Source organism: Moschus berezovskii, chromosome X, assembly GCF_049115385.1.
Source record: "Moschus berezovskii isolate FMDL1 chromosome X, NW_MosBer_1.0, whole genome shotgun sequence".
NCBI classification, from domain to species: Eukaryota; Metazoa; Chordata; class Mammalia; order Artiodactyla; family Moschidae; genus Moschus; species Moschus berezovskii.
The window spans coordinates 62,535,106-62,558,178 of NC_142488.1; the positions used below are offsets into that span (position 1 = coordinate 62,535,106).

The window sequence follows — 23,073 nt, forward strand, 5'->3', positions numbered from 1 at the left end:
CTACAATATAAACCAGCAATCCCACTCCTGGGCATCTGTCCAGAGAAAACCGTAGTTCAAAAAGATACATGACCATTCACTGCACCATTATTTACAATACCCAGGACATGGAAGTGACCTAAATGCCCATCTACAGAGTAATGGATAAAGAAGATGTGGTATAAATATATGATGGAATATTACTCAGCCACTAAAAAGAGTGAAATAATGCCACTTGCAGCAACATGGATGTACCTAGGGACTATCCTACTGAGTAAAGAAAGTCAGACAGAGAAAGACAAATATCTTGATAACACCTATATGTGGAATCTAAAAAAAGGGTACAAAAAATTTAAAAAGGGTACAGATGAACTTATCTGCAAAACAAAAATATGAGATTGGGAAGTTCTTTATCAGAAAAATCAATAAAATCTTGCACGCTTGTATTGCTAAAAAACAAAAAAAACAAAAGCAGAATTACAGATGTAGAAAAGAAACTTATGACTACTAGGGTGTAAGGGGAAGAAGAGACAAACTGGAATATTGGTACTGACATATACACACTACTGTATATAAAAGCAATAACTAATTCACTTTCACACATTGGAGAAGGAAATGGCAACCCACTCCAGTGTTCTTGCCTGGAGAATCCCAGGGATGGGGGAGCCTGGTGGGCTTCCGTCTATGGGGTCACACAGAGTTGGACACGACTGAAGTGACTTAGCAGCAGCAGCAGCAATAGGGACCTACTGTATAGAACAGGGAACTCTACTCAATACTCTGAAATGGCCTATATTGGTAAAGAATCTAAAAAAGAGTCAACATATGTATATGTATAACAGACTATGTTGGTTGTACACTTGAAACTAACACAATATTGTATTAATACTTTAGTATAATGAGTATTAAAGTATACTCCAATAAAAATTTTTTAACTTGATAATTTCAATAGATGTAAAAAAAATCATGACCAAATTCAATATTCATTTCTGATTAAAAATATCTGGGAAACTGGAAACAGAAGGGAACTTTCTCAATCTGATAAAAAGTTATCTATGAAAAATCTATAGCTAACATCATACTTAATGATTGAAAATTGGATGGTTTCCTTCTAAAATCAGGAAAAAGTCAAGGATGTCTGCTCTTTACCAATTTTACTCAACACTGTGCTGGAGATTCTAACAAGTATAATATGAAAAACTGCACCCAGATTGTACAGAAAGTAGTGAAATTGTCTTTATTCGTAGATAACATTACATCTACAAGGAAGTTACTAGAAGCAATAAGGGAATTTAGAAGTCTGTAGGATACAAGATCAATATACAAAAATCATTCATGCATTGGAGAAGGAAATGGCAACCCACTCCAGTGTTCTTGCCTGGAGAATCCCAGGGACGGGGCAGCCTGGTGGGCTGCCGTCTATGAGGTCGCACAGAGTCAAACACGACTGAAGTGACTGAGCAGCAGCAGCAGCAATGAACAATCACAAACTGCAAGTTTTTTTCAAAATGCCATTTGAAATAGCATAAAATATACAGTTTACTTAAGGATAAATCTGACAAAAGATGAATAAGACTGATATGATAAAAGATAGAAAAGATCTCTGAGAGAAATTAAAGAGCTGAACAGATAGAGGTATATAACTCCATTTCACAGATTGGAAGATGTTGATTCTCTCCATACTGATGTATATATACATTCAATGGAATCTCAATCAATATTTACTTTTGTAGAAATTGAAAAAACTGATTCTAAAATTCACAGAGATGTACAAAGGACTTAACCCAAACAATTTGAAAGAGAAGAATAAAGATGGAGGACCAACACCACCTGATTTCAAATTTACTATATAGTTACATTAATCAAGACAGTGTGGGAATGGTGTAAAGATAAATAGATAAGTGGAACACAATGAAGAGTTCAGAAAGGGACCCATACAAATATGACAGTTGATTTTCATTAAAGGTGCAAAGGCAATTCAGTTGGGAAAGGACAGAACTTAATAAATAAATGAAACTTGAATGATTAGGTAGCCATGGAACTGACATATACACACTGACATACACACACTTCAATCCATACATTAAGTAAAAATAATGCAAAATGGACCACAGAACTAACCATAAACTTTAAACCTAAAACCACAAAATTTCTTGAAGAAAACATCGGGAAAACTTTTTGTGACCATGGATTAAATAAATATTTCTTAGTTACAATACCAAAAAGATCCATAAAAGAAGAAAAAATATAAATTAGACTTCATCAAACTTGTCATGAAATACACTAAGAAAATAAAAATTATAAAACACATATCTGATAAATAACTTGTATTTAAAATATATAAAGAACTTTCAAAATTCAGTAATATAAAAGCTTCTTATATAAAACTGGGCAAAAGATTTTTACAAACACTCCACCAAACAAGATGTATGGATGTTAAATATTAGACATCAAGGAAATACTAATTATAACCTTATCATGATATCTCTACCTGCTAATTAGAATGACTAAAGAAATTTTCCAGTAGACAGTTCCAAGTGTTTGTAAGGATGCAGATCAACTGGAACTTTAATACATAGCTAGTAAGAGCATAAAACTGTAGAGCCATTTTAGAAAAGAGCTTGGCAGTTTCTAACAAACACATACTTATCATATGACCCAGCAAACTTATTCCTCGATATTTACCCTAGAGAAGTGAAATCTTGTCATTGCACAAAATCTGTAAACAGATGTTTATCACACCTTTATTCATAATCACCCCCACTGGAAACCATTTGAATATCCTTCAACTGATAAATGTATAAATTGCAAATGTATAATGTATAAAATTCATTCATACTTATAAAATACTACTTAGCAATAAAAAAAGAACAAACTATATCAGTTTTGAACTGTGGTGCTGGAGAAGACTCTTGAGAGTCCCTTGGACTGCAAGGAGATCCAACCAGTCCATTCTAGAGGAGATCAATCCTGGGTGTTCATTGGAAGGACTGATGCTAAAGCTGAAACTCCAACACTTTGGCCACCTCATGCGACGAGTTGACTCACTGGAAAGGACTCTGATGCTGGGAGCGATTGGGGGTAGGAGGAGACAGGGATGACAGAGAATGAGATGGCTGGATGGCATCACCGACTCGATGGATATGAGTTTGAGTGAACTCCAGGAGTTGGTGATGGACAGGGAGGCCTGGCGTGCTGTGGTTCATGGGGTCGCTAAGAGTCGGACATGACTGAGTGACTGAACTGAACTGATATCAGTATGAATGAGTTGCAAAGGCACACACAACAGTATGAATGAGTTTCAAATGCATTATACTAAGTGAAAGGAAAAAAGCTTCATACTATATGAATCCATTTATATGACATTCTGGAAAAGGTAAAATTATAGAGAGAAATGAGATTAGTAGGAATCAGGGCTAGAAGTAGTGGGAAGGACAGACAACAAAGGGGAATGAAGTTAATTTTTTGTTCTATATCTTTTTTTTAAATTTATTTATTTTAATTGGAGGCTAATTACTTCACATTACTGTATTGGTTTTGACATATATTGACATGAATCTGCCCCTGTTCTATATCTTGATTGTGGTGCTGATTACATGAGTGTACACAATTGTCAAAACTAACAGAACTAGGCAATGATAAATTTTATTGTATGTATCTTCAATAAACATGACCACAGATAAATGGGGAAGAAATAAAAAGACTGTGTTTATGTTATGATTAAAAAGCAAAATAACTTTAATACAGTGTTAAAATAAAAAGTTTAATAGGAAATCTGGTTGTGTGGGGTTATCTTTTTGCTATTTCCGTTGGCAAAAGTTTTAAGTTCTTCTATATTTCAGCATAATATATCAAGAAAAATAAATGCCCAGAAGTCTCTAGTAAAAACCTTAATAATGGACATTGACAGCAATATTAACCTTGATAAAGAGCTGATTCCAATTTGTTATTCCTTAATTAATATACAGGTATACTTTACTACTCTAGAACACTTCTTTTTCAAAGAAAAAATATCTTTTTCTTAGAGTGAATAATGAAGTCCACTGCACATACAGTAGTATTCATAAATAGTTGCTTAACCGGATTAGTATAAATTTTGTTTGAACCCATTAACTCAAGTTTCTAGATTTCTCTCCTTGTACCCTTAACAAAGGGCAACCAGTCTGTAGTTCACATTGCTCTAGGATTTGCTCAGTCATCCAAAGTTGAGCAGGAATAATATCACAGCACAGGGAAACCTATAACCAAGTCAAGATACCCATGTGTGCAGACAACTAGCAAGGAAACTATGCTTAACTTAATAGAAAGGACAAAGCACTAATGGGATAAGGTTCATGTTAGCAATTTTAACACTGTCAACTTTGTGGAGAGAAATTCCATTTTCAGGGCCAAATATCTCACTGATAACCTGGGAGGTTAAGTGAAAACAACTTAAAGGTATCCTGGAGACTTCCATTCTCTAAAGACAAATTCTTTACTGACTGAATTATAATTTCTCCCTGCCCCCAGCTTTTTAAGGTTAATTTTTAATAGGTTGGTTCAAATGATAAAAGTATAAAAGTCTACAGTGACAAGACTTCAGCCCAATTCCTGTCCGATATCCGCCTAGTTCCTATTCCTTCAGTAGGTAGACCTTTTGCTTTTATTTTTATGCAACCTTCCATAGTTTCTTGTTGCATGGTTGTATCATCTTTACATAGGGAAGCTAGTATATATATATATATATATATTCAACTCCACTGTCTTAAAGACTACTTTTTTCTTTTATGATCAAAGATGATTGTTCTTTGTGTTAACAGACAAATATAACTTATAACTAACATTTATACCTCCTCCAGAGTTTCCCTCCACGATTGAAATCTTGAATATATAAAACTGAGTGAAAATATTTCGAGGATCACGTTGTGCAGCTTCGATAACCGCCTCTTTAGCCTGAAAAAAAAAAAAAGAAATATTAGTGTGCTTTTATAAAACATATAAGGAAGACCTTACCATATTTTACTAATGCTATCAATATAGTCACAATGGCTTAGGGACACTCATAATGAAAAGACATGAACATAAGAAAAATCTTTAAAGAACTGTTCTATCACAATGCAATAGAAATCATGAATTCTGCTCCTGAGAACAGGGCACATTATATATGTCAAACCAACAAAACACATTTTATAGGTCAAACCTAGTTAAAACAAGCAAAAATGTTGGATAACATTTTCTTTTAATTCCAAAAGCAACTGACTAGTAAAGCAATTACCAAGAAATATCTAAGGAAAAGTGAGGTCCGACAGAAGTAAATGGAGATTTAAAGCCACTTAAAAAATTTATTTATTCATTTATTGGCCATGCTGTGCAGCATGTGGGATCTTAGTTTGCCAACCAGGGATCAAACTCACACCCCTGCATTGGAAAAATGGAGTATTAGCCACTGGACCATGGGAGAAGTCCAGCCACTTTCTTTTTCTGGTAAGCATTTGTAAACCTAGGCAAATGCTAAATTTAATTTAGCAAAACTAGCTCAGGAAAATAGACATCAAAGCTCAAGGGATCATACTCTTAGGCTAAGGGTAAATCAGAAGTAAACTCACTTTCATCCACATTCTCAGGAGACTGCAAAAAAAGTTACCTTGGTTCTGAGAAGAATGAAACAAAACAGGGTAGGGAGAACCAATCCCTAAGGTATAATATGAACAGACCCTCTCATGTATTTACAGCCCCAAATCATATTATATGGGAGGCCAAAAGATATCAAGCGATGAATTTACCTTTCATTGATATCAAACAGGGAGCTGACTGTGGAACAGACCATGAATTCCTTATTGCCAAATTAAGATGTAAAATGAAGAAAGTAGGGAAAACCACTAGACCATTCATGTATGACCTAAATCAAATCCCTTATGATTATACAGTGGAAGTGACAAATAGATTCAAGAGATTAGATCTGATAGAGTGCCTGAAGAACTATGGATGGAGGTTCGTGACATTGTACAAGGAGGCAGGGATCAAGATCATTCCCATGGAAAAGAAATGCAAAAAGGCAAAATGATTGTCTGAGGAGGCCTTACAAATAGCTGTGAATAGAAGAGAAGGGAAAGGCACAGGAAAAGGAAAGATATATCCATCTGAATGCAGAGTTCCAAAGAATAGCAAGGAGAGATAAGAAAGCCTTCCTCAGCGATCAATGCAAAGAAACAGAGGAAAACAACAGAATAAGAAAGACTAGAGATCTCTTCAAGAAAATTAGATACCAAGGGAACATTTCATGCAAAGATGGGCTCGATAAAGGACAGAAATGGTATGAACCTAACATAAGCAGAAAATATTAAGAAGAGGTGACAAGAATACACAGAAAAACTGTACAAAAAAGATCTTCATGACCCAGATAATCATGATGTTGTGATCACCCACCTAGAGTCAGACATCCTGGAACGTGAAGTCAAGTGGGCCTTAGGAAGCATCACTATGAACAAAGCTAGTGGAGGTGATGGAATTCAGGTTGCTGCTGCTGCTGCTAAGTCACCTCAGTCGTGTCTGACTCTGTGTGACCCCATAGACGGAAGCCCACCAGGCTCCCCCATCCCTGGGATTCTCCAGGCAAGAACACTGGAGTGGGTTGCCATTTCCTTCTCCAATGTGTGAAAGTGAAAAGTGAAAGTGAAGTCGCTCAGTCGTGTCCGACCCTCAGCGACCCCACGGACTGCAGCCTACCAGGCTCCTCCATCCATGGGATTTTCTAGGCAAGAGTACTGGAGTGGCTTGCCATTGCCTTCTCCGGGAATTCAGGTTAAGCTACTTCAAATTATAAAAGAAGATGCTGTAAAGTGTTGCACTCAATATGCCAGCAAATTTGTAAAACTCAGCAGTGGCCACAGGACTGGAAAAGGTCAGTTTTCATTCCAATCCCAAAGAAAGGCAATGCCAAAGAATGCTCAAACTACTGCACAATTGCACTCATCTCACACGCTAGTAAAGTCATGCTCAAAATTCTCCAAGCTAGGCTTTCAACAGTATGTGAACCGTGAACTTCCAGATTTTCTAGCTGGTTTTAGAAAAGGCAGAGGAACCAGTGATCAAATTGCCAACATCCGTTGGATCATCAAAAAAGCAAGAGAATTACAGAAAAACATCTACTTCTGCTTTGTTGAGTAGGCCAAAGCCTTTGACTATGTGGACCCCAAACAAACGCTGGAAAATTCTGAAAGAGATGGGAATACCAGACCACGTTACCTGCTTCCTGAGAAATCTGTATGCAGGTCAGGAAGCAACAGTTAGAACTGGACATGGAACAACAGACTGGCTCCAAATAGGGAAAGGAGTATGTCAAGGCTGGATATTGTTATCCTGCTTATTTAAATTATATGCAGAGTACATCATGAGAAACGCTGGGCTGGAGGAAGCACAAGCTGGAATCAAGACTGTTGGGAGAAACATCAAATAACCCTAGATATGCAGATGACACCACCCTTATGGCAGAAAGTAAAGAACTAAAGAGCCTCTTGATGAAGGTGAAAGAGGAGAGCGAAAAAGTTGGCTTAAAACTCAGCATTCAGAAAACTAAGATCATGGCATCTGGTCCCATCACTTCAGGGCAAACAGATAGAGAAACAGTGGAAACAGTGACAGACGTTATTTTGGGGGGGCTCCAAAATCACTGCAGATGGTGACTTCAGCCATGAAAGTAAAAGACACTTACTCCTTGGAAGAAAAGTTATTACCAACCTAGATAGAATATTACAAAGCAGAGACATTACTTTGCCAACAAACGTCCATTTAGTCAAAGCTATGGTTTTTTCCAGGAGTCATGTATGGATGTGAGAGTTGGACCTTAAAGAAAGCTGAGCACCAAAGAATTGATGCTTTTGAACTGTGGTGTTGGAGAAGACTCGTGAGAGTCCCTTGGACAGCAAGAAGACCAAACCAGTCCATCCTCAAGGAAATCAGTCTTGAATATTCATTGGAAGGACTGATGCTGAAGCTGAAACTCCAATCCTTTGGCCACCTGATGTGAAGAGCTGACTCAGTTGAAAAGACCCTGATGCTGGGAAAGATTGAGGTCAGGAGGAGAAGGGGACGACAGAGGATGAGATGGTTGAGTGGCATCACTGACTCAATGGACATGGGTTTGCATGGACTCCGGGAGTTGGTGATGGACAGGGAGGACTGGCGTGCTGTGGTTCATGGGGTCACAAAGAATCGGACACAACTGAGCTACTGAACTGAACTGAACAATCCTAAATGTTTCATATGTGCTGTGCTAAGCCATATTTCATTTATTCTGTTCTTATACAGTTAGTTTTAGGGATCCAAGTACAGGATGTATTGTTGTTCCCTGTTTGTCTTCATCTTGTTAGAATGGGCTCATCATTTCACCTATTGAGATGCCTTCAGATCAGACTCTGTCATCTGATGCATTAGTTACTCTTTTCAGTTTTAGGTCATATGTACATTCAATTAATAATCACAAAAGATCTTCATTTACATATTATTAATTTAAATCCATATGGTATATATCACAATTTGATATTCAATTGCATACTTTTTAATTTCTAATTATTTCATGTGTATAAATCTCATTTTCACAATAGTATTTTAAGTTTATCTATAGAAAGGATCATGTCTCCCATTTATCCTATAGTTGCTGTTGTTCAGTCACTCAGTCATGTCTGACTCTTTGCAACACAATGGACTGCAGCACGCCAGGCTTCCCTGTACTTCACCATCTCCCGGAACTTGCTCAAAACTCATGTCTATTGAGTCGGTGATGCCATCCAACCATCTCATCCTCTGTTGCTCCCTTCTTATCTTGCCCTCAATCTTTCCCAGCATCAGGGTCTTTTCCAATAAGTTGACTCTTTGCATCACGTGGCCAAAGGATTGGAGCTTCAGCTGTAGCATCCGTCCTTCCAATGAATACTCAGAGTTGATTTCCTTTAGGATTGACCGGTTTGTTCTTGCTATCCAAAGGACTCACAAGAGTCTTCTCCAGCACCACAATTCAAAAGCATAAGTTCGCTGGCATTCAGCCTTCTCTATGGTCCAACTCTATGTCTGTATATGACTACTGGAAAAACCATAGCTTTGACTATATGGACCTTTGTCAGCCAAGGGATGTCTCTGCTTTTTAATATGCTATCTAAGTTTGTCATAGCTTTTCTTCCAAGGAGCAAGCATCTTTTAATTTCATGACTGCACTCACCATCTGTAGTGATTCTGTAGCCCAAGAAAATAAATAATTTCACTGTTTCCCCATCTATCTGCCATGAGGTGATGGGACCAAATGCTGTGACCTTAGTTTTTTGAATACTGAGTTTTAAGACTGCTTTTTCACTCTCCTCTTTCAATCTCATCAAGAGGCTCTTTAGTTCCTCTTCACTTTCTGCCATTAGGGTGGTGTAATCAGCATATCTGAGATTATTACATTTCTCCCAGCAATCTTGACCCCAGCTTGAGCTTCATCCAGCCTGGCATTTCACATGATGTACTCTGCATATAAGTTAAATAAACAGGGTGACAATATACAGCCTTGACATACTCTACTCCCAATTTTGAATGAGTCTCTTGTTCCATGTCCAGTTCTAACAGTTGCTTCTTGATCTGCATATGGGTTTCTCCGGAGGCAGGTAAGGTAGTCTGGTATTCTCATCTCTTTAAGAATTTTTCAGTTTGTTGTGATCCACAGAGTCAAAGGCTTTAGTGTAGTCAATGAAGGAGAAGTCTATGTTTTTCTGGAATTCCCTTGCTTTTTCTATGATCCAACGGATGTTGGCAATTTGATCTCTGATTCCTCTGCCTTTTCTAAATTCAGTTTGTTCATCTGGAAGATCTCCATTCCCATACTGTTGAAACCTAGCTTGAAGGATGTTGAGCATAACCTTGCTAGCATGTGAAATGAGTGCAACTGTGCAGTACTTGAACATTCTTTTGTACGAGGCATAGATTGTGTGTGTGTGTGCGCACGCGCTCAGTCAGTCACTCAGTAGTGTCTGACTCTTTGCGACCCTATGTACTGTAGCCCACCAGGTTCCTCATTCATGGCATTATCCAGGCATGAATACTGGAGTGGGTTGCCATTTCCTACTCCAGGGGATCTCCCGAATTCTGGGACTGAACTTGGGTTTCTTGCATCTCCTGCACTGGCAGGTAAATTCTTTACCACTGTGCCACCTGGGAAGCCCACCAGGCATAGATTAGGTTTTCAATAAATATTTGTTGACTTAAAACCTAAATTATCGTGTTTTTACATTATGGCTATACCGAGAATGAGTCAACATTAATCTTCACCTCAGGGTTGTTTAAGTGCTAACTTTCTTTTACATCCATACAGAAACGTTTGTGGGGAAAGCTATACCTGCCAAAGAATCACAAAATTGCTTCAAAATCACTGACAAGTTATTATTGTACAAACAGAGGCCACAGTGCCATCTAGTGAATGTTACTCGTTTACTTCTGTTGATCACAAGCTCATTGTCACTCCTATAATGGAAAGGCATGATTTTTGGTATTTCATATAGCAAACAGAACCAATATAAAACCAGCACACGAGACATGGTTGGTTGCACTTTTAGGTCTTATAAATATTCTATACATAGTCTCATCTTGGGGCTGTTATAAGTCTTATGACCATACTGTGCTTTGAGATCATGCTTTAGTTTTATGAATCTATAGTGATACAATGACATTCATGTATCTAAACTGCAGATGCAAGCTGAGGATGGAATTTTTGTACTGTTAAAAAAGTACTCAATTGTGTATGACTATTAACTTATAAACTATCATCAAAAGAATCCATTATCCCTCTCTTAACAAATATTAAAGTTTTATTATGATTTGCAGTAAATTCCATTATATCAAGTTGTAATCAATTGCTCCTATACTTGTAACCCATGCTCATTTCTCCCATACAAAGTCTGTCCATTCAAGTCTATGACTTTCACAAGCCAAACACTTTAACATCTTCGAAAATAATAAAATTAGGGTATTGGGCTTAAGGTGCTACAAATTTCCCAAAGACAGAGTTGATGTCTATGAAACTACAGAGTTTAATATTGCCTCACAAAATGTACTGGAGATACTGAATAGATAACGGTGATTAAAATTTTACATCTCTACAAATTAGAAAATAAACTAAAGAAACTACCTAAATTTAGCATTGTTGTCTCAGAGTGATGTCACCAAATGCATGAATTGATGAATCTGTAACATAAGCTACTAAGAGTTCAGAAAATAGACTCTCCAACCTCTTTAACCCATTCAAATTGACTTATGATCTATGATTCAATGTTTCATGTTAAAAGAAAGGAACTGAGCTAGAGAAAGGAATAATGGGATGATTTTTTAAATAACATAACCTCATTCACTTCTGATAATCAAAGACACTCACATATTTGGTTACTTTTAATTTCCAATTATTCACAGTAGGAAGGACAGAAATAGCATGAACAAATAGAATTCCTATATCATGGAAACTGACAAGCATTTATGGAGTCTCTATGACTATTTTTTAATATAATGAGTGTTTACTATGCAACAGGCTCTATGCTAGATATCAGACAAAATAAAGATATGGCCCTATCTTAGAGGAGGTATCAATTTAATAGGGAGCTAAGATAAGTATAGGTCTTCCCTGTGCCTCAGGGTAAAGAATCTGTCTGTAATGCAGGAGATGTGGGTTTGATCCCTGGGTCAGGACTATTTCCTGGAGGAGGAGATGGCAACCCACTCCAGTATACTTGCCTGGGAAATTCCATGGACAGAGGAGCCTGGCAGGCTACAGTCCATGGGGTTGCAAAGAGTTAGACATGACTGAGCACACACACAAAGACAGGTATACAAATAACTAGAATAGAAGGCATAACATAAGTATCTAGGTAAAAACAAATGTGTAACAAAATCTTAGAGGAAGACCAAGACTCAGAAATTTCCTTAGGAAGCTAAGACTGTCATTGTAATCCAGGCTTTGAAAAAGTTATTTCAAAAGGTAGGGATATACAGAAGAGGTAATTTGCAATATAAAAGCATGGGAAAAATTACAGAGGCAGAAAAACATATAGTATGGTTAGGAAGCAGCAGGTACTTCAGTTGGGGACAAACACAGTACATGTGTACAGGAAATAAAATAGGATTATTTTATTTAAAGATTACAGAGGACCTTAAATCTAAGGAATTTGGTCTTTATTTATAGTGAGCCAGTGAAAATTTTGAACAAGATATTATAATCATTTATAAGATTATTCCAATTGTCTTTGAGGTAATGAAGGCTTTAACTAGGATAGTGAGGTAAAGATGGAAGAGGAGACAGTTGGCAAAAATAATGAGAGGTAAAAGTGACCAGATGTGGAACATGACTAAATATAGAGGGAGAAGAAAGAATCCATGAATCTGAGATTTCAGTCTTAGATAGCTGTATATAACCAAGAACAGTAGAAAGGTGGATGTGGGCTGTGAGAAAAGATCAGGGCTAGAGATATAGATTTGGAAATGGAGAGCTGAAGCTAAGAAAGCAGCTGAGGGGATTACTGAGGGGATAGTGTACAACTGAAATAAAAGAATAAATACAACAAATGTTTACTGAAAACTTATCATATACCAAGAAAATAAATTTTAAAATGTTTACTGAAAACGTATCATGTACCCAGCATGTTCATGGGGTGTTAAGGATAAAATGGAGAATGAGATAAACATAGTACCTGCCTTCATCCAACATTTGGGAAAAGAGACTGCTGGTAACATAAATAGAAAAGGAAGAGTCAGAGCACAGGATTAAGGGAGTATGTCACACAGAGAAAACAAACATGGTTACCAAAGAGGAAAGAGGGTAGAGGAAGGATATAATAGGAGTCTGGGATTAGCAAACACAAACTACTATATATAAAACAAATAAATAACAAGGCCCTACCGTATAGTACAGGGAACTATATTCAATATGTTATAATAAATAATCATGGAAAAGAATATGAAAATACATATGTAGATATATCTGAATCACTTTGCTGTAAACTAGAAACTAACAACATTGTAAATCAGTTATATTTCAATGAAAAAGAGTATGTTATAGAAGCCAAAGAGAAAGTTTCTAGAAGGAAAAAGTAGTTGACAGTATTATATTCTTTTGCGCCAGAAAGACCAGAAAACAAGAAAGACTGAGAAAAATTCATTAGACTTTATCATTAAAAGGTCAATAGTGGGACTTCCCTGGCAGTCCAGTGGTTAAGACTTTGCTTCCAATGCAAGGGATGCAGGTTTGATCCCTGGTCAGGGAACCAAGATCCCACAAGCCACATGGTACGGTAAAAAAAGTTCTTTAAAAAGGTCACTAGTGATATTCAAAAGAGCAATTTTTAGAATCATGGACACAAAAATCATGAAGAGGGGAGTAAATGATGAGGCCAAAAACTTGAAGAGTCATTCTTGTCTTTCCCTCTACTATCCTGGTGACTCAGATGGTAAAGCGTCTGCCTTCAATGTGGGAGACCTGGGTTTGATCCCTGGGTTGGGAAGATCCTCTGGAGAAGGAATTAGCAACCCACTGCAGTACTCTTGCCTGGAAAATCCCATGGACAGAGAAGTGTGGTAGGCTACAGTCCATGGGGCTGCAAAGAGTCGGACACGACTGAGCGACTTCACTTTCACTTTCTACTATCCTGTATGTGGTGTGTCAGAGAATTCTCTCACCTTCACTTTCATGTTTTATCTAGAATCTGACCACTTCTCCCCATCCACACTTCCTCCCTACTGGTTCATGCCCCCATAATGTCTTGCCTAGATTATTTCAGTAGCGTCCTACCTTTTCCCCCTGCTTCTACTCTTACACCCAGCTCAGTCTGTTCAACACAGTGAGTGAGTGATTTTATTAAAATGCAAGTCAGATCTTGTCACTCCTCTGCCTCAAACTCCCTCACTGGTTCTCCATCTCAAGAGTTAATGACACAAATCTTTAAAATCTTTAAAATACAATGTCTTTCTTACATATCTGTTTCCCTGCTACTTCCTTGATCATATCTCCTACTTTCCCTAATATTCCCTTAGCTCCAGACACACTCGTCTCTCTGCTGTTCCTCAAACACCACCCATATGCTCCTACTCCTACACTCCACAGCCTTTGCACTTGCTACTCCCTCTGTCTGGAATGCTCTTGTTTAAGATATTCGTAGCTAGATCCCTCATTTCCTCAGGTTTCTACTCAAAAACTATCTTTTCACTGAGGCCTTCTGTAAAATTCCAACCCTTCATTCCTCCTCTAAAACATTTAATACTACACTCTCCTACTTAGTTTTCTCTAGCACTTATCACTATCTAATATAACAGGGATCAGCAACCTATGGCCTTTGGGCTACATCCAGTTTAACATCTAACAAGCTAAGTTTTATGTTTTTGAAAGGCTGAAAAAATCGAAAGAAGAATACTTTATGACACAAAAAGTTATATGAAATTCAAATTTCAATGTTCCTAAATAAAAAGTTTTGTTAGCACATTCTCATGTCAGTTTGTTTACATATGGTCTACAGCTGTTTTCATGGTACAACTGTAATGTTGAGTACTTGCAAGAAAGACTATGGACTGGAAAGCCTGAAATATTTACCATCTGGTTCTGTACAAAAAATTTGCTGACCTTTTTAATATACCATAACATTTATCTTTTTATTGTCTGCCTCTCCAGGAGAATATAAACTCTGTAGGGGTAGACAGTTTTGTCTACTTTGGTCACAACTACATCCCCAATGCCTAGAATAGTATTTAACATGTAGTAGACAGTTAATAAATATTTTTTGAATGAATAAATACTAAAAAAATATAGGCAGTAATTTTAGGTTATAAAGTTTGGTAATGAAAAGAAGGACAAACTATAATTTGGGGAGGATGACAGGTTGAAGGAAAGCTTTCAGATAGAGAAGGCCTAAAAATAATTGTAGTGACAGGGAAAGAAACAGTAGAGAGAAAAAGATTGAAAAACTAGCGTTGAAATTTGTAGAGAAGGTCCCATGGGAAAGTTACTTCTTTCTCCAAGATAAGCGAGAAGAAAGAATGGATAAAGAGGAGAGGAGCTGATGTCAGTGGCTACAAACCCAGAAAATTAGGTTTGTTTGTTTTTTTTTTTTTTCTGAAACAAAGGATAAAGCATGGGGCTTAGGGATAAAAAACGTTTCACAATTACCAAGGATTGGTGGAGAGTAAGACAGCAAGTCAACAAGAGTCAGTTTTAGTTAGTGCTTATGTAAAAACTGTGGGTTTCCCTAGTGGCTCAGATGGTAAAGAATCTGTCTGCAAAGCGGACCTGGGGTTCGATCCCTTGGTTGGGAAGATCCCCTGGAGAAGGGAATACCCAGTCTAGTATTCTTGCCTGGATAATTCTATGGACAGAGGAGCCTGGTGGGCTACAGATCATTGGGTTGCAAAGAATCAGACACGACTGAGTGACTAACACTTGGGCTTCCCAGGTGGCAGAAGTGGTAAAGAACCCGCCTGCCAATGCAGGAGACATAAAAGATGTGGGTTCAATCCCTGGATCAGGAAGATCCCCTGGAGAAGAGCACGTCAACCCACTCCATTATTCTTGCCTGGAAAATCCCATGGACAGAGGAGCTTGGTGGGCCACAGTCAATAGGGTCTCAAAGAGCAGAACACAACTGAAGCGACTTAGCATGTGAAAACTTAGAAATTTTATCAGATTCAATAAACATGGTTTTGTAAAATTTCTGAACAATGTTCAAATAGATGAAGGGAAGGAGTGAAAAAATGACATAATAAAATTAACCAGGCTAGGTGGGAATAGCAAAATAGTAAAATATGATGAACTGTGTGATTTTTTTCACCTTTCTATCAGTCTTAGTGCACAGTAGACTATTCTCACATATGGAGGGTATCAAATTGGTATCTGGTAAGTTTAAGACAAGAAAAATAAAATGGAGAAATATACTAACAGTAATCAAGAAGGCAATCTGGCCTTAAATGATATAATAACAAACTGAGTATACATATTAGAACCCACCTGGTTTCCTGCTGTCTTATTCTTCCCTTCCTCACTACTAATACCATTTGAACTCCCAATTATAGGTTCAGTCCTACACTAGGCTCTAGAACCAAAGCTAACACAAAGGAAATTTAAGAAGCATTGCTTCAAGTCTTAGAAAACTCTATTATCTATTCACTTTGTATTCTCTTTTAGTAATTGCAGTCCCCATGCCTGAGCTTCACTCTTTAGAGCCACAAATCCCAGTCACTTTAGGTTTGCAGCTCGACCTTGCTTTTTTTAGTCTATCCACACATATGCCCAATGATATAAAGATTTTAGTCCTGCATCTGAGCCCAAATCTCAATGATTGAAGACCTGTTCCCTGATTGATATGAGCTTATGTGATACCAACTACCTATATGCCTAACTATGGAATCTCTCCAACTTAAACTTTCCCTACTGTCATAATCTTCTGATTTGCTCATTAGGATACCCTGATGCCAACTGCTTTACTAAGTTGAAGGCAACTTGTTCATCTCTGTAACTTCAGAGACTATTACAGTATCTCAGACTATGTTAGCCTGTGTAGAAATACGATGAGGTAAATAAACTTTCAACTTCTCTTTCAGGACTGTGAATTTATAACAAACTAAATGGTAAATACTCTTGTGAAAGAAAATCTGAAGTATTCATTCAGACAATCCTTCAAAGTAAACAAATCTTTAAAGAAAATGGCTAGAATTACAACCTTTAATCACATATTTTCCCTAAATTTGTCATTAAAACTTAAAAAGCAACCAAAAGCTTCATACTGGGTCCATACTTGTCTTTCCCGTTTCTTTGTCCTACTACAAGGCAAAATAGACTCCCTTCCCATCACGTGCATACTATTATGATAAGCAAAGGAAGAAATGTCCCAATGGCTTTGGGAAGTACGAATGGCTCTATCGTCAAATGAGTTTTATCTATTTTATATTCTAGAATTTTGTCCTGATAAGAAATCAATTGCTGAACTTTTAAAAGAGTTGTAGAAAGGCAAGAGCTAACCCATAAAGTAAAAGAATGATATTTCACCCAAGTATTTGTTCTCAATGAAAGTTGACCAAAAAAAGTGTTCACCTTAAAACTTATTCTGCTTAAAAGGACAATACTGCAGATGGTTAGTAGAAGATAATTCTGTTCATGAATTCCAATGATACACTACCTTTCAGAACAGGGGGTTTAAAATAAACAGTAAGCAATGGAATTAAGAGTCTATAAATTCTTTCTCCTATTGGGAAGTTCTACTTACTAATGTTCATAGTGTGTGAGTCAGGAAACTATCAATTTAACTTGGTCCTCTATGAAGGAACTCTCATATATCCTAACCTAATAGTCAAGATATCACATTGCAATTATCTCTCTGCCACTGCCTATAACAACATATGCTATCTTTGAAAAAGATAAATCAAAAGACCTTATCAAATTGTCCCAAATGCAGGTAACAAGAAGCCATGTTCCTCTGTAGCTTGGCCAAGTCCAGATCAGATTGATCAGCTGCATAAAATCTCAGAGAATAACAGTACCAGAGCAGGGCATCATCAAAATTCTGTACCTAAAGTTTAAAAAGAAATAACAAAATTACAGCGATATCGCTACATTTGACCCTAACTGATCCAAGTCATCTCTAGAAACAAAAAATGGTAATGTTTAAATTTTTAGTCAACCAAAACACATCTTTAGCTGGATGCTAAGTGCATTTTATTACCAGTCTTGATGAATAAAAGTCACAGTGGCAATCAATATTCTCTCTTCTTTCCTCACATCAACAAAATTAAAAGGTAACCTATGAAATTAGAGACAATACCTGCAAATTACATATTCAATTGGAATATGACCAATCAGAACAAGAGTTTTGAGTGCCTGATGAACTTTGGACGGAGGTTTGTGACATTGTACAGAAGACAGGGATCAAGACCATTCCCATGGAAAAGAAATGCAAAAAAGCAAAATGGCTGTCTGGGGAGGCCTTACAAACAGCTGTGAAAAGAAGAGAAGCGAAAAGTAAAGGAGAAAAGGAAAGATATAAGCATCTGAATACAGAGTTACAAAGAAAAGCAAGGAGAGAAAAGAAAGCCTTCCTCAGAGATCAATGCAAAGAAATAGAGGAAAATAACAGAATAGGAAAGACTAGAGATCTCTTCAAGAAAACTAGAGATACCAAGGGAACATTTCATGCAAGGATGGGCTCGATAAAGGACAGAAATAGTATGGACCTAACTGAAGCAGAAGATATTAAGAAAAGGTGGCAAGAATACACAGAAAAACTGTACAAAAGAGATCTTCACGACCCAAATAATCACAATGGTGTGATCACTCACCTAGAGCCAGACATCTTGGAATGTGAAGTCAAGTGGGCCTTAGAAAGCATCACTACGAACAAAGCTAGTGGAGGTGATGGAATTCCAGTTGAGCTGTTTCAAATCCTGAAAGATGATGCTGTGAAAGTGCTGCACTCAATATGCCAGCAAATTTGGAAAACTCAGCAGTGGCCACAGCACTGGAAAAGGTCAGTCTTCATTCCAATCCCAAAGAAAGGCAATGCCAAAGAATGCTCAAACTACCGCACAATTGCACTCATCTCACACGCCAGTAAAGTCATGGTCAAAATTCCCCACACCAGGCTTCAGCAATACGTGATCTGTGAAATTCCAGATGTTCAAGCTGGTTTTAGAAAGGGCAGATGAACCAGAGATCAAATTGCCAATATCCGCTGGATCATGGAAAAAGCAAGAGAGTTCCAGAAAAACATCTATTTCTGCTTTACTGACTATGCCAAAGCCTTTGACTGTGTGGATCACAAGAAATTGTGGAAAATTCTGAAAGAGATGGGAATACCAGACCACCTGACCTGCCTCTTGAGAAACCTGTATGCAGGTCAGGAAGCAACAGTTAGAACTGCACATGGAACGACAGACTGGTTCCAAATAGGAAAAGGAGTACATCAAGGCTGTATATTGTCACCCTGCTTATTTAACTTATATGCATCATGAGGAACACTGGGCTGGAAGAAGCACAAGCTGGAATCAAGATTATTGGGAGAAATATCAATAACCTCAGATGTGCAGATGACACCACCCTTATGGCAGAAAGTGAAGAGGAACTCAAAAGCCTCTTGATGTAAGTGAAAGAGGAGAGTGAAAAAGTTGGCTTAAAGCTCAACATTCAGAAAACTAAGAACATGGCATCTGGTCCCATCACTTCATGGCAAATAGATGGGGAAACAGTGGAAACAGTGTCAGACTTTATTTTTGGGGGCTCCAAAATCACTGTGGATGCTGATTGCAGCCATGAAATTAAAAGACGCTTACTCCTTGGAAGGAAAGTTTTGATAACCTAGACAGCATAGTAAAGAGCAGAGACATTACTTTGCCAACAAAGGTCCATCTAGTTAAGGCTATGGTTTTTCCAATGGTCACGTATGGATGTGAGAGTTGGACTGTGAAGAAAGCTGAGCGCCGAAGAATTGATTCACCCTTACGGCAGAAAGCGAAGAGGAACTAAAGAATCTCTTGATAAGGGTAAAAGAGGAGAGTGAAAAAGGTGGCTTAAAATTCAGCATTCAAAAAACTAAGATCATAGCCTCTGGGCCCATCAGTTAATGGCAAATAAAAGGGGGAAAAGTGTAAGCATTGACAGATTTTTTTTTTATTGGGCTCCAAAATCACTGTGGACAGTAACTGTAGCCATGAAATTAAAAGATGCTTGTTCCTTGGAAGGAAAAGTATGACAAATTTAGACAGCATATTAAAAAGCAGAGACATTACTTGGTCGACATAGGTCCGTATGAGTCAAAGTTATGGTTTTTCCCTTAGTCATGTATGGATGTGAGAACTGGACCATAAAGAAGGCTGAGCACCAAAGAATTGATGCTTTTGAATTGTGATGCTGGAGAAGACTCGAGAGTCCCTTCGACTACAAGGATATCAAACCAGTCAATCCTGAAGGAAATCAACCCTTAACAGTCATTGGAAAGACTGATGCTGAAGTTCTAATTCTTTGGTCACCTGATGCGAAGAGCCGACTTATTGGAAAAGACCCTGATGCTGGGAAAGTTTGAAGGCGAAAGAGAAAAGGGCAGCAGAGGAAGAGATGGTTAGATAGCATCACCAATCGACTCAATGGACTTGAATTTGAACAAACTCTGGGAGATAGTGAAGGACAGGGAAGCCTGGTGTGCTGCAGTTTACGGGGTTGCAAGGAGTCAGACACTGACTTAGTGACTGAACAACAACAAACTCCCAGTGGGGATGAATCACATTTTAGCATTTTTAAATAAATTCTTATCCTCTGCCCATTAATGTTCTGCATTACATTTAATAAATAGTATATAAGCACAAAGAGATTATTAAGTATTTGATGTTCTATGATTTTTATAGTGAACACTCTGTTTTATTTGTTAGTGTGAAGAAAGAATATAAAGAATAAAAATAGATTATTCCCTAACCTCAAAACTTCTGGCAGCTTGTTTCCAAATAATGCTGTGGAAATAGCCTATTAATTCTGATGCCAGTGGTTTTCCTGTTTGGTGACCTGAAAAAAAAAAAAAGCTCTAAAAACAAGATTCAAGATCTATTACATGAAATAAAGAGCAATAACTATATTCAGAACCTACAATCTTTACATAACGGCTACAAACACAACCACATTCAGACAGGTTTTCATCATCAATTTTAGATCTACTAGCAAAATTGACTATATAATACAATCAGAGTTTGCTAGAATCACTGTAATTTGCCCATCAATCTGTAATAGTTTTCCACTCCAATTTCTTTTTAATGTATTTTCTATGTTCTAAATTTGATCATCATCTGGTGCCTTAATGTTATTAACAGTGAACAGACAGCAATGCTAGAAATCATTAATAAGAAGTGTTTATACTATTATATACTAACTAGATCAGTTCAAGTTCACAAGAAAGGCCAATTATACCTTAAAGCCTTTGTAAAATACTTTAAGACCATGTTTACACATAAACTCTATTACTTCAAAAGGTAATTCATGTCTGATTGTTTCTGGTCTAGACATTTACAGGGTTCAAATACATTAGCACACACTAAAGTAAAGTTTAATCTATAGTAGAATTCTATACCCCTTTCAATTCCACCCCTTTGTCACAATCAATTTCCACAAAAGTCTTGATTAGAAAACAGAGTCTCTCAGCAAAAGACACACAGATGTAAAGAACAGTCTTTTGGACTCTGTGGGAGAGGGCGAGGGTGGGATGATTTGGGAGAATGGCATTGAAACATTTATATTATCATATGTGAAACAAATCACCAGTCCACGTTCGATGCATGAGACAGCGTGCTCGGGGCTGGTGCACTGGGATGACCCAGAGGGATGGGATGGGGAGGAAGGTGGGAGGGGGGTTCAGAATGGGGAACACCCGGGGCGAATTCATGTCCATGTATGGCAAAACCACCACAATATTGTAAAGTAATTAGCCTCCAATTAAAATAAATAAATTTATATTAAAAAAAAGAAGAAAACAGAGTCTCTGACCCCTCAACTCAGTCAGCAGACAAAGTTTTTTTCACGACTTAGTCAAAAATAGTCACATGAAAGTAAAAAGCACTGTAAAGTATGTACCTAAAATATTTTAATACTTTGAAAGTATAACTATAATTAGATACCATAATACAACTTTGGCTAACTGTAACCATGGAAAATTAGTTATTCTAGATAATAAAGTTTTCTAGTTACCTGGCAGTTTACTTTCATCAAACATAAAATATTTTTAGGAAGTCTAAATCACTTAAGGTTCTTAATTTTTCTAAAATTCGTGTTTTATGAATTATGTTTTTCTTTTTTAAAAAAAATTTTTTTTAATGAATCATGTTTTAAAAGAAAGAAAGAAAGAAAGAAAAATGCCCAGGAAATGAACCAAGAAGAAAGTCCATTTTACCACCTGGATCTCTGATACAATGAGAAAAACTAACATGAAACACTTTCATCTCAGCCAGATCCTCCCAGAGTGGCTCCTCCAGCCTTCAGTGGTGGGAAGCTATTATCCATGAATATATCTAATCTTCTTATTTTTAAAAAATTTATTTATTTTAAACATACTTTGTAGTTTATGAAACACAATTTAACTATTTTTAGACTACTCAAGGTCAACAATAACAGCCATTGTATTTAATTATACTGTTAGTATACCATAATGATGACTTCAGTAATTATTATATAGTACATATTATTATATGTTTAAAAGTATTTAAAATGGTTTTATATAATTTATAAGGTTTTTCCCTCCCTTGTGATCAGGATATCTTTATATTTCCTTGTAGGTCCTTTCTCTCTTTATAATATGCTACCATTAAAATGATGAAGGTTGCAAAATCACATAACCAAGCTTATCAACACTGGGTCTAAAAATAACTGGATTCTTAGTGAGGATATGGAGGAAAGGTGTCATCAGTAAAATACAATTCATAGAATCTAGAGTTCAAAAGACTCAGAGATTATCTAAGTCAAAAGATTTCCTTTAAAAATCAATGTCTTTGTTTTTATAAAACATGATTCATACTTATACAATTCAAGCAATCTGGTAAACAACAAAAAAGCAACAAATCACCAAAACTTCCACCACTCAGAATAAATCCCAGTGTTAACATTAGTGACTATCATTCCAGTAATATCTCTATATGTATAGAGTTGAAAGAACAGATTAGGGCGAATTTTCTAAGAAAGAGTTCACACTATCTGTGTTCTTAAGAATATAAGGTTCTACAGAGAGATGAGGGATTAATGGAATGCCCAGATTTGGCTCTACATCTTTGCTTTAACTACAACAACTCTAGTCTGTTTTACTGGGGGCAGGGTTCACATAAGATTGCATCACAAAAGGCTGCTGCTGCTGCTAAAAAGAATTATAAAACTAGGAATGTAGTTCACAACCTTCATTATACAGTTGGAAAAAAACCAAGATCCAGAGATATTACTGACTAGCCTGAAGGCACACAAAGTAATCTGAGATCAAACTGAAACACAATTTAGGCTTCTAACCTCACAATTTTCCATTACAGATGAGTTTTAAGCTGCGTCTATTGTTGTTGCTATTTTGTTATTTTTGTTTAGTTTTCATCCTGGCTTACCACATAGGTGGA

The 23,073-nt window shown here is 37.0% G+C and overlaps 1 protein-coding gene across 1 annotated transcript in view; it reads right to left on the minus strand.

The window, feature by feature from the left end:
- Positions 1-23,073, minus strand: part of TEX11 (testis expressed 11) — a 186,300-nt gene that overhangs the window by 74,583 nt on the left and 88,644 nt on the right. The window contains exons 14-16 of the mRNA XM_055437603.2: positions 20,412-20,497; positions 17,382-17,519; positions 4,809-4,911 (exon numbers count right to left, since the gene is read on the minus strand). Coding sequence (XP_055293578.2) covers positions 4,809-4,911; positions 17,382-17,519; positions 20,412-20,497 — 327 coding nt within the window. The remainder of the gene's footprint in view (positions 1-4,808; positions 4,912-17,381; positions 17,520-20,411; positions 20,498-23,073) is intronic.